The sequence below is a fragment of the Gastrolobium bilobum genome, unplaced genomic scaffold, assembly GCF_033153095.1.
Source record: "Gastrolobium bilobum isolate Gb01-03AN ecotype WA unplaced genomic scaffold, APGP_CSIRO_Gbil_v1 utg1221, whole genome shotgun sequence".
Lineage (NCBI taxonomy): Eukaryota > Viridiplantae > Streptophyta > Magnoliopsida > Fabales > Fabaceae > Gastrolobium > Gastrolobium bilobum.
In genome coordinates, this window is record NW_026897257.1 from 2,550,588 (window position 1) to 2,566,733 (window position 16,146).

The 16,146-nt window shown below is 30.9% G+C and overlaps 2 protein-coding genes across 2 annotated transcripts; one reads left to right on the forward strand and one right to left on the reverse strand.

Annotated features, from left to right (window-relative positions):
* Nucleotides 1-3,337: 3,337 nt before the first annotated feature.
* Nucleotides 3,338-4,246, reverse strand: LOC133305540 (uncharacterized). The gene has a single exon (XM_061505792.1). It carries the CDS (start codon nucleotides 4,085-4,087, stop codon nucleotides 3,524-3,526), a length of 564 nt encoding a protein of 187 aa, XP_061361776.1. The 5' UTR covers nucleotides 4,088-4,246; the 3' UTR covers nucleotides 3,338-3,523.
* Nucleotides 4,247-12,345: 8,099 nt separating this feature from the next.
* On the forward strand, nucleotides 12,346-14,669 carry LOC133305489 (transcription factor MYB102-like). Its single transcript, XM_061505725.1, has 4 exons — nucleotides 12,346-12,391; nucleotides 12,539-12,882; nucleotides 13,650-13,966; nucleotides 14,081-14,669. Exons 1-4 carry the CDS (start codon nucleotides 12,346-12,348, stop codon nucleotides 14,667-14,669), a joined length of 1,296 nt encoding a protein of 431 aa, XP_061361709.1.
* Nucleotides 14,670-16,146: the final 1,477 nt, after the last annotated feature.

Genomic DNA, 16,146 nt, shown 5'->3' on the forward strand with positions numbered 1-16,146 from the left:
CTAATTCTATTCCTATAATTACGTTACTTGTTAATTCTATTCCTATAATTTCTTATACATTAAATTGAGAATATTAACAAGACAGTGACAACTAATTCTACTCCTGTAATAAGGTTACCTGTTAATTATATTCGTACAATCACGTCAAATTAAATGCAGAACTTGTTAAATGCACCCGAGAGCTTAGTGCATGCCAATGTTAAAAAGAAGACTCTTCCATGAGCTTTGATTCCTTTTAGTAAACAAACCTAGCCTCTTAGTCACAATTTAAGTAAAGATTGTCACGTTGAAAAAATTATAGCCTCGAAGCACACGACAGGCATGTTAGACGAAATAATTGTATTGAAAGCTAGTACTTCTTCGTATAGTGCTTAAAGTCAAAATTTGGATCTAATTTATTATTTATTAACAAAAGGCAGAATTTCAGAATCAAGTAATACATGCTTCCTGTTAAGTACGTTCCGATATTCCAATAAGTTAATGTTGTAGAGGCAAATGGTCGCCAAATCATTAAGCATCCATTTGGAGGGGATTTTGCAAAGAACGAATTTTTAAAAATGTTTGTATTTGGATGAAATATATAAGAAGACATGTAATGATTTTTTTAAAAGTATTTTTTATATATTTCAATTTTTGACTTTTCCCTTAGACCCCCAGTAGTATTTAAAAAGACATGTAATGATAATGTACTGCTCGAGTGAGAGTAACAAGAGCGGGATTTGGGCAAAATTAATTTTTTCAAAAAAAAAATTTTGGCTCTATTTTTTTTTTCTTATGCCAGAAATATTGGCTTTAAAAAATATATCATTTTATTTTTTGAATTTTGCTTTTTCTAGAAGTTACGTCCAAATGTACAGATAAAATTCTGGCCTAATGTAATTCTGAAAAAGCAACTAAGTACAGGGTGGTATAATGTAATTTGGCCTAAAATTTTGGTGCATCAGATGTACACAATTGAGTACATCGTTTTTACTCATTTACATTCTTTCACATAACCATTACATAAAGTTGCAAAATGCAAAAGTTCAAACTTCTTGTAAGAGAATTTTTGAAGTTAGTAAACCCAAAGATTAATGTTGAAAATCCACGTAACCATGAAAAAAGGATAGTGTTGTACTTAGTAGGAGAGTCAAAACGGGTTGACACGACATAAATTTGACAAGACACAAATACATGAACACTAACACAACACGAATTTTTATTCGTATCAAAATCTTTAACACTAACACGACACGAATTTTTTGCGGGTTGACACGACACGACATGAATAACACGCAAAATAAGGGTCAAAACGGTAATTAACAAAAAAAATTTAAAAAAATGGTTCAAAATAAAAAAAAATAAAAAATAAAATAAAAAAATAGAATAATTTTAAAAAAATATGAGTCGACACAAACACAAATACCTCAACACGAATACGACACGAATTTTTTACGTGTCATTTTTTCTAACAATACGACACAAATTTTTTTACGGATCAACCTGAACACGAATTTTCGTGTCGTGTCGCGAGTCGATTCACGTGTCATAACCTATATTGACACTCTAAGAGACCTATGTGAACTGTCGCTTAGAGAGCAAGTGATAGAGAGGAAGATGCTTCATGCGTGTCATTGAATGTTGAGAGGCTCTTTCTTTTCGTGGGGGATTGCGAGTTGGGGCGTCACTATCTATAATCAGAAAATCGTCTTAACATTATAATTGTCTCATACGTTGAACTGCAGACACGAAATTATGTCTCTGCTTGCGGCCACTAGTATAGGCCACATGACTCTCTCTCTCTCAGCTACATATCAAATTGGTTTTGTTGTCCTAGTTTGGTTAATATACTCCATAACTTATACATCCAAAAGTCAGTGAAATACTAGAAGAGATAAAGACAAGGAGAGAAGCATTTATTGCGATAAGAATTTATGGAAAAACGGGTACCTTGAGTAAAGAAATTTGATTTAGATCCGAAACAGAAAAACAAACCATGCATATCACTTTAAATTTTAAATAAAGGGGAACACGAGACATAAGATAAATTTTATTATGTGATACACATAAAAAGTAGATAGAATTCATCATGAAGAAGTGAGAAAGAAAAAAATGAATACCATTCATTTTTTATGTATTACATGAGACAGAATTGAAACATATTTTCTTTAAATAAATAAAATTATACCTAATTAAATAAATAAATATAGCAATATAGCATGTGATTTTGCGAACAGTTTCAAACTGACCGCAATCACCAAACACATTATCAAAGCTCCATATACGAGGGATATGATAAACCTATTGGACAATTAGGGTTGTGTTTTTCTGTTTTTGGTTTTCGGTGCTTTTATCTAATTAATTAATATAATAAATTGAAGTAGTTAAGTGTAATTATTGTACATATTGGCATATTCTTAAATGATGGAGAATATTACCCAAATTTGTCTTGCTAACGAAAAGCCGTAGGAATACTATTACCAGCAGTAAACTTCAGCTACCTCTAAAATTAGTGATATTTGGTAACATAGATAAATTGACCTAGCTAGTGGGTTTTTAGTAGCTCGGAATTTAGCACAGTTCGCATGATAGCTACGTATGTCTATTGGGGTTGTGCTTTTCGACCTGTTGTTTGTTTTTTGTACTCTTTATCTCAATGAAGATAATTATTTTTGAAATAGCAAAGAGTATTTATTGTACATACGAGGAAGAATATTTTTACTACCAAAATTTTTCACTACTAACTTACTACCTATCTAATCATCATTGGATTAACATTTTCTCTCTCTTCAAAAACTTTTTAACATTCTCTCTCTTTGATCCAATGATTATTAAATAGGTAGTAAGTTAATAGTGAAAAATTTTGGTAGTAAAAATATCCCTTCTCTGTACATATTGGCATATTCTCAAATGATTGGCAATATTACTCAAATATGTTTTCCTTTACACACAAACACAAAACAGTAGGAATCCAATTACCAGCAGTAAACTTCAACTATAACTTCTTAAATTAATGATGTTTGGCAACATATAAAAATTAACCTAATTAATGATTTTTTAGTATATGCAATGGTTCATAAAACAAAAGCCTTTCCCAGCTTAGATATATCAACATTCAGCAAACAACTTCTTAATTTTTTATTTTATTTTATTTTTTCCTTTCCCAGCTCTTAACACGTCTTTCGGCCATTTGAGATAATCAGCCTTTTGCCTGCAGAGCACAACAATCTCACTACTCATTACTTTTTGGCACTTTTTTAAAACTTTATTTTCAAATATTAGAACTTACATATGGTTAATAAAAAGCTAAAGAATCATAGAATTAAAGAGATAAAAAAAAAAAAAAACGAAAGCAAAAGCTTGCTTTAAACATTTGGGTTTCAGTAATTTGAGATTGGAACGATGAAGATGATCGTTATCGAAACACATTACCAAATTACCATATATACATTCTCAATAATCTCTCACTCTTGATGGAGAGACTAATAATCCAGTACTACGTACAACACTTAATAGTCTATCTAACAAGCTATGCTATAAATTATTACCACATACGAACACAGGTTGAGCTGTCCCTTGATTCCTTTGTGAATGTCCCAAACCTCAACCCACCATCCCACAACCTAACAACGTTCCCGTTAAGCGACGTTAAATCCTGGCACGTGTACCATCCATCCTCGTTCTCTCCCATCCTCATCCTCAACAACTTTTCCCAATTATCCCACCACTCAGATCTTCCTTCTTTCTCATCCCACACCTCCGTCACCGTTAACGTCTCGTCACTCTCGTATTCCTTGTCATCCTCGTAATACAAGGTAAACTTTCCCTTGGTCACACCGTCAACGTCGTCAGCGCCGCCGTTACCAACCACAGTTGGAACACGCGCTGGCTCACGAACCGCATCATCAGGCTCCGATACCACCGGATCCGGGTCGGTAGTCTCGGATGTCGGGTCATCGGAAGGAGGGAGTAATTCGGATTTAGGGGCCCGAATCCTCCAGAAGGTGACGGCGAGGCGAGTCAATAAATTGTTTAAGAGTGTGAGGAAACCAAAGTTCAAGTAGTTGAAAGCTAGAGGCTCCAGAGGAGAATACTCCAAGATGTTCATTTTCTCTGTTTATGTGTCAATAATTGTTGGTGGAGTTGAGTTGAAGTGAATAATTTGGAAAATGCTAATGGGTTTGAAGAAGGGAGGGGGAGGAGAAAGAGTGAGTAATGAAGATTTTATGGGGAAGAGAGGAAGGAATCTACATAAGATGCTCCGAATCAGACACCTAAGATGCCTCATCATTATGGTACATTCCATGTTTATACCCAACAATTGGCCGAAATATCAAAACAATAATAATAAAAAAATAACAGCTCGTGTGAGTTTAAGAATTGGTTTCACCTTCTCTCATTATTATATTGGAAATAATATTTTTTTAATATTATAAGATATAATTTTATTTTCTGTATACACCGAACTACCTAAGAGCGTGTAAATGTCATGTAAATCTATATGAAAAGAAAAAAAAAATATGAGTCATATGTATGCATAGAAATATTAATTCCTATTATATTTGTTTATTTGTTTTCTACAAAAAAAATAATATCAAAATGAATAAAATATTAAGAATTTACTCGTTGATCCTAACTAATCATTAATATTAAAAAAGAGAGGAAAAATACGTCTAGAGAGAACCAATAATTATTAAAATACAGAACTAAATCTCTAGGAAGAAACGTGGAATGGGAGTTCGTGAGTGCCTGGAGATGGTAATTTTACACGTGGGAGCTTGTAATTTTTTGGTGAAAATTTGCTTCACAAATTGGAATTCCAAAAAATTGTTTACAATATTTATGTTAAGGGTTTTATAAGAGTTATGTTGTAGGAAAAGTAATTGTGTTATGTTATAGAGATTCGTTTTGTGTGCCGAAATTTATTTTTTTTGCTGCAGGCTTCACAAAATGTTCTGTGTGTAAGAAATTTTTTGTAGTCATGTTAAATTATGAATGCAAATTCCTTATATTAAACATGGATAAACATAACTTCCAATGTTAATTTTTCAAAAGTTTAATATTACCCCCTTACCAAACACTCCCTTGGTACCACTAGGCCACTAGCGGGAGATCAGCTACGATGATGATGGACGTGCGTAAGAACCACTGGATCTTCAAAGCCCAAAGATTCAAACCAATTTCCGTTCCCGTCACAACTGACCTTTTTTTTCGTTTTTGGTACATACTGATTACTGACCTGTTACTTGTGCATAAACTGTAATGTTATTTTCTACCCACATTTTTTTCCCGATTCGAGACTTTACAAAAATTTAATTATCATTGTTTATTTCTCTATTTAACTCTTTCTCCCCTTTTCTCCTAATTCAAAATCATAGTGTCATCTTACTTTATGTAGGGTCTGTGGCGTATTCGTAAACATTAAAAAAATCCACCTAACTTATATAATTATCATTAATAGAACTTTTTTCTTTTTTTCCACCCTTCTCAATATCAAATTATCAATAATTAATCATCCATTATGTGAGTTACGTAAGTCACACCTACGCGAGACTATCATTTTCCTTTCCATCATTAGATGGAATACGCATATCAATTAATTTAATGGCTCGAGAATTAGGTAGGGAAATCGTTGGTTGGTGTATCTTGTTATATAATTGATGGCAAATTCTATTGTCATAAAAACTTTAGCCGTTGATTATGTGCACATTGTAATTTTTGTCTTTTAACTAATGTTATATAAATGACCTAATAACTAAAAGGGTTTGGTTCAAGCGGTACATACTTGATTCGCTTAAGCAACAAGATTTTGAGTTCAAGTTCTTGTGAATGCAAAAAATTTCCTTTAAAGAGTTAACTCCACTATGATGTGAATGTTTCCGGTTCAAATAAAATTGCTTCCGGTGAAGGTCTGACCTTTATAAGGCCTTGGACATTCTCACCATTTGAACTAGCTTTTGGGGTGGTGTATCATAAGGTTCTTTACAGATACATGTAATTTATATAATATATATATATATATATATATATATATATATATATATATATTTCTCCTAATAATATATGTTTTTTCAAGAATAGATCATAATTCTATCTCTTATAATTATTCAACAGACTTATTTAAAGTGACATCAAACATTAATTAACCTTCTAATGTAACAAAAAATGTCTCTTATAAATATATACTTTTGTATGTGTGTAGTGTTTGTTAGGAAATTAGTTCATTGTATGTGTGGGTAAGCCAACAAATGGACTATATTTAATAACATAATAGTTTGCGTGATTAAAGTAGGATAAAATGTTTGAGTGTTAGGCATAAAATAATTATCGTAGGGTTTGAGTTTGTTGAATTTGACTAGTCAATTATATGAATTTATCAGACCAAAATTACTAAATAAAAGTCTAGCCTTCAAGAGTTTCACATCCCTGCTATTCCCATTGATTGAAAAAATGAAGAAAGGAAAAGCTCGAACATTTCACACTTGCAGGTCGTATAGCCACACTAATGCGTAAAGAAACTGAGATACGTATGGACAGTCAATTCTGCATTCTTTAACTTTACATTAAACACATGGTCATATACTTATGTGTAAAGAAACTGAGATGGAAAATTGTGTATTCGTAAACTTAGCATTTAACACATATGACCATGTATATTATAATAAATGCTTAGCCTTTTGGGTTCTTGGTTTCACATTGGTTTTCCATCAATCATAAGCTCTCCACCGTCTGTGTTATGTGTAACTTTTAATTACAAGAACGAGAACGCCAGGCTAGCCGGACCAGACATAGTTGATTGTGTTCTTTTTTGTTTTCCTTTGTCCAAAAAATAAAATAGAATTGCCTGGTATCTAGGTGATTTTGCGTATGTTTGAATTAAAAACTTTACAAAGATATTTATTAGGGCTTAACATTGAGAAATTAGTTTGTGTAGAATTTCAATTTGTAACCGTGTGCTTATAACATTGTCGAATTTTTACTAAACCAAAACTTAGTTTGATGCCCAAATTATATAAAAGGACAAATACTTTTATGAAGTGTCCACTCATTCTATTTATTTTCATGACATTTTTAAAAGGGTTAGAGTGTGTGATGTTAGTTGTGTCATTTTAGTTTTTTTACTCTATGTACTCCCGGTAGTACATAGTTATAACATGAAAAGTTAATTTTTTTTTTCACTTTCCAAGTAAGTTGATGTGATTGAGGAGAGAAAAGAGAGAGCATATTTTCATGTAATAACTATATACTACCAAGAGTACATAGAGTAAAAAAACTAAAATGATTTTTAAAACACAAATAATTTTCCCTTTCTAAAAATACAAAATCAGCTAAGAATTTTGCTACTACATTTAATGACAAGTCAAGTTTTTTCTGGAAACCCGTCATGGTGGGAGCTTAACCCATCGTTTTGTGAATGGGCTGGGCCGTAGGCTCAGAATTCATGTCTTTGATAGATAAGAGAATGGGCCCTGCTGCTGTATCTTTAAAGAAACAAAGGGATGACATCCACAACAAAATTAACATATATGACGATTTACAAATACAAAAGACAAAGAAGAAAAACCTTGATGCACATTTGAGCTCAAGCTCAAGCACCCGTGTTTAAGAAGTAGTGAAAATTGAAATTGGACAGTTCAGTCCGTTTGACGAGACATGACCAAATTAAAAGATATGAAAATTTTAAACTAGAGGGCCGAATTCAAATTTTATTAGAACCAAAAAAGATTAAGTTTACAATTAACTCCATAAAGCAGAAATATGAAGGCACTTTATTTAGGGAAATAATTTTCTCATGCTACGGATACAATATATGAGTGTGTTCCATTTTAAATTTTTTGTCTTCTCACTTTTTTATGGACCTCACTCATGTATTGTGTGTGTAATATGAAATTTTTTTCTCATATAGAATGACAAAATTAATCCCCATTTATTTATACCTATACCAAAGGGATTTTCCTTGGTTACAGTATTTCCCCCCTTAAATTTCCATTACTGTTCACTCAAGCATAAAAAAATTGGAAAAATTCCTCATTTTACAGATGCTGTCAAATTCCTCAAATTTTAACTCCTTAATAAAAAAATTTGTAATTTAAACTTTACAGTAACAATATACTCTTCGTTATTTTCTTTTTAATTTAAATTGTAAGTAAAGATTATATATATAGATTGAGGGACCCGAGGTGCTCATGAGAACGCTACTTATATATATTCTGAAGCCTTAAAATTTTAAACTGCATTTGATATGCATAAAAATAGGGTGAAATTATTATTGACTAGTGGACGTGCGCATATTTATGTGTGTAAACGCACACAAATGAAATGAGATGTGCTATTCACCTCAATTACAGGTGTAAAATAGGCTTAGGCTAGGTTTTGACATAAATAGGCTAGGTCTATATAAAAATATTGGGTTTTGTCTGATCTGTTAATCTATGTAGGCCTCAAATTACTAGTATGACCTGATTTATATTTTTAAAAAAAAAATTTGGCCTAGGTCTGTTAACCTATTTAAGCCTATTAAACATTCAACAATTAAAAGAAAATTAAAATAATATTACTTTATTATTCAAAATTATTAATATAATAAATTTATTTATTTTATTTAAAATAAATAATATCATATAGGTCGACCTATAGACTTATGAGTTCGATATATACAAAAAAGCCTATGACCTATTTTTTAAATAGATTTTTTTAAAAGCCTAGGCCTATTCTATTTTACTATTTGTAATAGACCAAACCTGATCTAATATAGACTAGGCCGTAGGCTCATGTAGGCTGGCCTAGCTCGTTTATATCTCTGACCCCAAGTATAAGCCTAAAGGCAAAGATATATATGTGGTGTGTGATTGTGAAATAACGGTAATCAAATTATGTTTTTAGGGGAGAATGAAAGTTTGAATTCTGGAAACGCCACTTAAAAAGAGAATTTATTGTTTTGTTAAGCAGTTGAAAAGATTATCCTTGTTTTCAAAGAGAGTAGCTAGAAATATTTTGAAAAGCTAATAAAACAAATGATATGATTGGGTGTGTTTCTCGCATTTGCAATTCTAGTTGTTTTTTACTATAAGTGTTCGCGGTTTGGATTGGATCGGTTTTAAAAGCAAAAATCATCTAATCCAACACCTTCGATTTGATCATTTAATCATCTATTTGGTTTGAATTTTTTTTCAAATCCGATGCAATCCAATCCAATATTTTTCGGTTTGGATTGGATCGGTTTTCGGTTTTTTTAAAATCCTAAAATTTGTTTCACGATCATTGTGCAAATAACATCTTTTATATACATTGGCTTTGTAAATTTTTATTTTGGACAATGAGATATAAAGCTCTACAGATGAAATTTTGTTGATGAGATGTGATTAGATTTTTTCTTGGGCGTAGTTGATGGGCTAACAGGTCTTGGGTTGAGAAATTTTGGGCTATGATTAAAGAAAAGCTCAAGTAGGTAGAGGAAAATTAATATATTGTATTGGTTTGGATTAGATCGGTTTTCATCAACTCATCCGAAAATCAATCCAATCCAATTAAAATTTGCGGTTTTTTTTTTTCTGTTTTCGGTTTTTCGATTTTCGGTTTATTCGGTTATCGGTTTGGTCACCGCGGTTTGAATAAGTTGATGAACACCCATATTTTTTACCCATAATTTAGTTGTTTAATTTAATTTTAAAATGCAAATACGGGTTTATCACGTTTTCGTATGGTGCTTTATTATGAAGTTATTTCAATTTAAGTAAACTTATTCATTTTTCCACATGATGATTTAAAATTTATCTAGTTTTCAAAATCTATCGTTTTTAATTTATTCCTTGAATATTAAAGCTTTCGCTTATGTGGAGATAAAAGTAAATAATTTTTTAGCAGCGTTTTGTATTTTTCATATAATATCTTAATTTTATTAACGTGTATATTTAAGGAATTTTATAAGAGTTATGTTGTAGAAAGAGTAATGGTGTAATGTTATAGAGATTCGTTTTGCGTGCCATAAATTTTTTTTTTTTTGCTTTAAAAAGTGTGGGCCCCACAAAATGTTGCGTGTGTAAGAAAGTTTTTCTGGTCATGTTAAAAGACAAACTAAAACCCCATATTTAAGATACATGTTACAAAACATTAAAAAAATAAAATATTATTTATTAATTTTAAAATAAAAGTATTTAATTTTTTTGAATAATTAAATTAATTTATTATAAAATATTAAAAAAATTCATATGTATTAATAATTACACACTGTTAACAAAACTAATAAAAATTTTGTATTAAAATTCTTATACGTAGATTAATTCTAGTGCAATATCCAAATAATGTTGGATCCCTTGTACAAGAATACAAACCATAATTTGTACCATAATTAGCTTAATTTATTTTTTTTAATAATTTTATGAAAATTATTAAAAATTATTTAGTTTTTTATACACACTAAATAACAACTAAATTAACATAGAAGTCAAAGAGAATCGAAACAGATTGAAAAGGCCTTACTTTTTGAACTAAGCACAACCATAATGTGAATATGACCAAGAAAAGAAAACTATTCACCTGTAGCCCCAGTCCCCTCATAATGCAGCATCGACATTGAGTACAGATATAGAACGTGCATGGTGATAAATTAACATGCAATAATAGTGTATATTAGAGGTCAATGAGTACATAATAAAAGAGGTCAATGAGTATACATTCGCAGCTAGAATTGAAATGAGGTGGAATTGCATAGCAATGCTGAGTTATGACCTGATAAATTAGAATTCAGACTTTGTGTGGAGCATTGACACTGATATGTTAAATCAAAAAACACATTTTATGTGCCTTCACGGCACGAATTTCAGGAGAAAATTTATTGTGGTCCAGGACCATCATTTTTTAGGTGGTCTCTTAGTGTAAATATAAAGGTAAAATTAGAAAAGAAAAAAAATAACAAGGATAAAAAAAAAAGAAAAAATTAATGTTACGAGAGAGAACACCAAATTATTAAGTAATCCTGAAGCATATTAAATATTTCCGAATTTCTCAGTTTGAGCATATGCTGCAAATCTCGCATTAAAATTTATATTAGATTAGATAAAAGCGAAGCAATAATTAAAACTGAGTATAAAACTTCTTATTATTATATTACTATAAGTCAATCATTTCTCTCACACACACATACACACATATATATATATGGGAAAAACAACAATAATGTTGTAGGAAAAAGTGCATGGTTTGTAGTAATAAGGAGAGAGAAAATGAATTAAGGAGTGAAAAAAATAAAGGGGTTTACACTTCTTATGTGACATAAGATGAGAACTTTTGCAACACACACAAACTCAGGTGGGCCCCATTGAAAAATGGTAAATAAAAAAATTAAAAATATTGACACACAAAACGATGTGAGTGTAGCATAAGAAAGCTCTTCTTATGTTGCATAAGAAATATAAATCTCAAAAAAAATTAGTAAACCCCACTAACTTATTGTGTGTACAGGAAATATTACTTTTGTTATGTAACATGTTGTGCATATAGCCCTATATATATATATATATATATATATATATATATATATATATATATATATATAATTTAACTTTCTTTAAAAATATAAATTGTCTAATTTTCTTTAACATTACTAAAAAAATAATTGTACCAAAGGAAAAGGAAAAGGACATGGGAAAGTGGGTATACGTCGCGGGGGGGTTTAATTTCCATCAAACTTCCTTAGTCTCCATCAAGGGGAGTCTTCCATTGTATTTATCTTTCGAAAACAGTGACAGTGGGAGGCTTCTATATTATTCCATGGATTTGGCCACAGAAAATGACAGTGGGACATCGATTGTTGCTGAGAGGGATCGGAGGGAGGCAAAAACTGGATGCTCAGTTTTATAATTACAAACTAATCAGTTAATCACTCGTGTGTATGTTTTTTTTTAAGCCTAACCTAAATGAATGAATGATGATATATTAGACATCGATAACTTATCTGCAGTAATTGCAGAAATTTTTTTTTTAAAATAATAATTAGTTAGTTTTCGATAATTTAATTTAAGAGAAGAATCTTATCCGACTTTATTATTCTCTTAGCTGAAACACTAATAGATTAAGCCACATCATAAAATTCCAAACAACAAACTGTAAAGATAAATAAGAAATAAACGATAGCTAGGATAATGATTGTTTAAAGATATTTTTTTTTTAATTTTGAATTTTTTCGCGGATATATCAATTAAGCGATTGAAACGGTATCTATCTAAGGGCGGTATCTATCTAAGAAACAAACTGACAAAATATTTTCCACTTTTTAAGCAATGAATTCAAGGGGTAACACTTCATCTTGTTATTATATGCTAAATAAGTTCTACACTGTTCTCTACCCTCAACCAACAAAGACTACTCATGTTTTCAGTTTTTAGCCCTCGTAGCGATCTATTGCATGTCAAAGGTTAGTGCTCGGTGTTTTTCTAATGGATAAAATCATACTACTTTTTTTTTTTTGTAAAAGTTTAATACTATATATTGCCATTGATCAATTATGAAATTGTTAATTCTCACATTGTTCACTAACTTCAAATCTCTGTACTTTTTGTAGGCGCAGTGTTTCTTATGGGCACAGTGTTTGTGATGACATTATTATCAAATGAAAAAGGTAATGGTGGGGATGAGTTAGAAGAAAAAGATATTTTAAAGAAAGGGCCATGGACAGCAGAAGAGGATAAAATTTTGAAGGAATATGTGAAAAACCATGGAGAGGGAAATTGGAATGCAGTTCAAAAGAAATCAGGACTTGCCCGTTGTGGAAAAAGCTGCCGTTTTCGATGGACAAATCACTTGAGACCAGATTTGAAGAAGGGTCCCATGAGTAAAGAGGAAGAGCTTAAGATCATTGAACTCCATGCTGATATGGGGCCCAAATGGGCTAAAATGGCTTCGGAGGTTTGCATTAGTGCCATTGTTGTTTTTCTGTTGGAATTGTGACCTAAATTTTACTAAAAAAGAAAGAAAGAAAGAAATAGTATGTGAAGTGAACTGGTGAATGTAATGTAAAATTCATAATTCGCGACTAATCTGATTGATTCGGGACAAGTTCAGAATTAAGATTTTAAATCTCTCTCAAAAGTGATACTAGGAGGATCGAGAAGAAAAAAGACCTTATATTATTGTTGAGGGGTGGGGAAGATTTTTTTTTTCAACAATCAAACTGATTTTAATAATTTAATTCAGGAAACCAAACCAATTTTAGTGGTTTACTTTTGTGAGTTGAATTGTTTTTTTTTTTTTTTTACAAATCACTTTTAATTCCGAATCTAATCATAATTGTTTCAAAGTGATTCTGAATATATCTTGAATTGTTTTTTAGGGAAAGAATTGAAATAAAAATAAATAAAAATACCAGTAGTTAAAGAAATTTTCTCATGTCTACTGAGAATGAATAAATAAATAGTTTTCTTACACATTCCTATTATGGAAAATGAATTTTCTGATCATGTCCCATATGTGAGACAATTTTAGGTAACAAGAGATGAGCCAAGTATAAAAAATATGGAAAGGATAACCGGTAATGTGGTGATGTGATATGAGAGAATGCATTTTTCACCGTCCATTAATTATGTCACTGAATTATGTGTGCGAGAGTGTGATTTTTCTTTCTTTCTTTCTTTGTGTGTATTTACTTTTTGTGTTAATTCCTTAATTTGTATCAGTTGCCTGGACGTACTGACAATGAGATAAAGAACTATTGGAACACAAGAAAAAAGAAACTTGAACGAGCTGGCGCACCAATGTACCCTCCTAACATACGCCCACGTGTGCTTAATGCCACTCAACAAAGTCTAAAGGGTTCCAGCAGCCACCAACAAGCAGATAAATTTGTTATACTAAACAACAACCTCAGTCAAGAACTTCCACCATATGTATCACCAATCAATTATATATATGAAAGCAACACATTTGAACAAGGTCCAAGCTCATCATCACATTTGGACAGCACTAATACTGTTGCCCCAGTATTAGTTGATTAGTAAGTAGATTATATATATATATATATATATATACACACACATATATACTCATGGAAAACTTTCTTAAACATTTTTTTTTTGTATGTTCTCATTGTTAACAATAACACCAATAGTGAGCAATATGCAGGTTTAAATGGCACTTCCTACATAGCTGAGGCCATGGTATCAGACCTACCTCCACTTCCATGCAGGCCTGCATCTCCTATTCTTCCATCAGTAATTGATGGGTCTCTCAGTAGACTGATTCAGGATCCAGATTCAATAACTCCCACCATATATGGGGAATTGGTATCAGAGCTACCTCCACTCCCAGGCATAGAATTTCAACAAGAAGGTTGCTCATGTAGCATGCCTCCATTCTATCATGGGTCTGGTGATAGATTGATTGATAAGCACTATCCTCCAATTCATGAACAGACTCAGTTAGAACCAGTTTCTCCACGCAGCAATGGTTATTTGGAATCGATACTCTACCCTCCAAAGATTTTGGAAGGCTCAGGTAATAAGAAGAATTCATCTCATCCCTGTGAGAAAGAATTGGATGAGCAAGGGAAACATTCGAACCCCAAAGAAATTACAAGTCTGGATGATTTAGCTGATTTTGTTTGGTTAGAGAATGAAACAGTGAGTGACAAGGATCAATCTCCTACGGATGATGATTTCTTCTCATTTTTTGGTACAGATTGCAATGATTTATTATAGTCCGAACAGTAGTTTTTTGGTTTTTTTATTTATATAGTTTATTAATATTTATTGTCTGATCAACAGTTGTATATTAAAGTTGTTCCCAATGATGAAATTCCTGATGCTTTTAGGAATTTGAAAGCATTGGTGAGTGACTTGCTTCCCACTGAGAAGGACATAATACATAAGAGAATACTCGGTCTAATAATAAAAATTCACTTCTTTGATATTATTGTGCTGGTGCTGGACTACTGATGCCGCGGGTTTTTAAGTGGTTGTCCTTGTTTTGCCCTTTCCTAGAAAATCTAAACTGCATCTAAAAGCAAATTAAAACTACCGCTAACAACTTGAGCTACAGCTAACAAACCTAACAAAAAGATACAAACAATCTATATATCATATATTGGTTGTTACAATAAGTGACTGTCTCATCTCATCTCATCTATTGTTTTCCATTATTTTGTATTTATATACAGCTGGTTCTTGTACGAGGTAATTATGATTTTTTTAAGATACCAACAGAAAGTATTAATGGATCCGATTAATTCAATTCTTGGTTTATATAAGTTGGTCTAACTAGGATACTACTAGATTAATAATTCTTGGGTTGAATTAATTATGATTTATTCTGACTCTAAATATTTTTATAATTAACATAATTAAATTATTAAAATTTATTATTATAATAGTTAAAATAAAAACTTGGCAATTAAGATTAGTTCTATTGATTAAATTGAATGGTATGACTTTTTTTTGGGTAAACGAATGGTATGACTTAAAGTTCTTAAATTTAATTACTATTGGCCAAATTTTATTAGTTAGTTATTTCTTGCACGTGTGACGTTGGAATGATTAAACTTTTTATCTTTATAAATTTCTAAGCATAAAAAGAAAATAAAATAAACTTTTAATAATTATTGTGATAATAAAACAAGGTAAAAAACACATTCAACATAAATTAATATTAAACTTTATATTTGATTTGCTTAAATCAAGTAAAAACAAAGTTATATTCGAATATAATAAAGTCTAGATAAAAATCAAAATAATTAAATCTATACTTTTTCCTGTATAGAGGAAATTTTTAGCGGCAAAGCTTGTATCCTTTTATACTCAGCAGCTTAATTGAAAACCAATTTTTAATGCTTAGTTAGCACATATAATTAGAACGATGAAAGCCGGAAAGGCAAGTTACAAAAAAATTGCAATGGATTATATTTCGTACTCCTTTTGAAAAATCTAGTATTAAGTTATAGACTTTATTTTAAAATTTAAAAAGCTACATGAAAAATTATAAAATTTATTTAGAAACTACAAATTAGATTTGTAACTTTTTTTTTAAGTCTGTAACTTTTTAATGAATCCTATAACTTTTTTTATATGACAATAATTTTTTGTATAAAATTTATAGGTTCGCTTTTTCTGCAGTTACTGTAGATAAGTTATCTGCAGTAAGCTCAATACGACATCGTTTTGGAACGAAAATCATGGTATT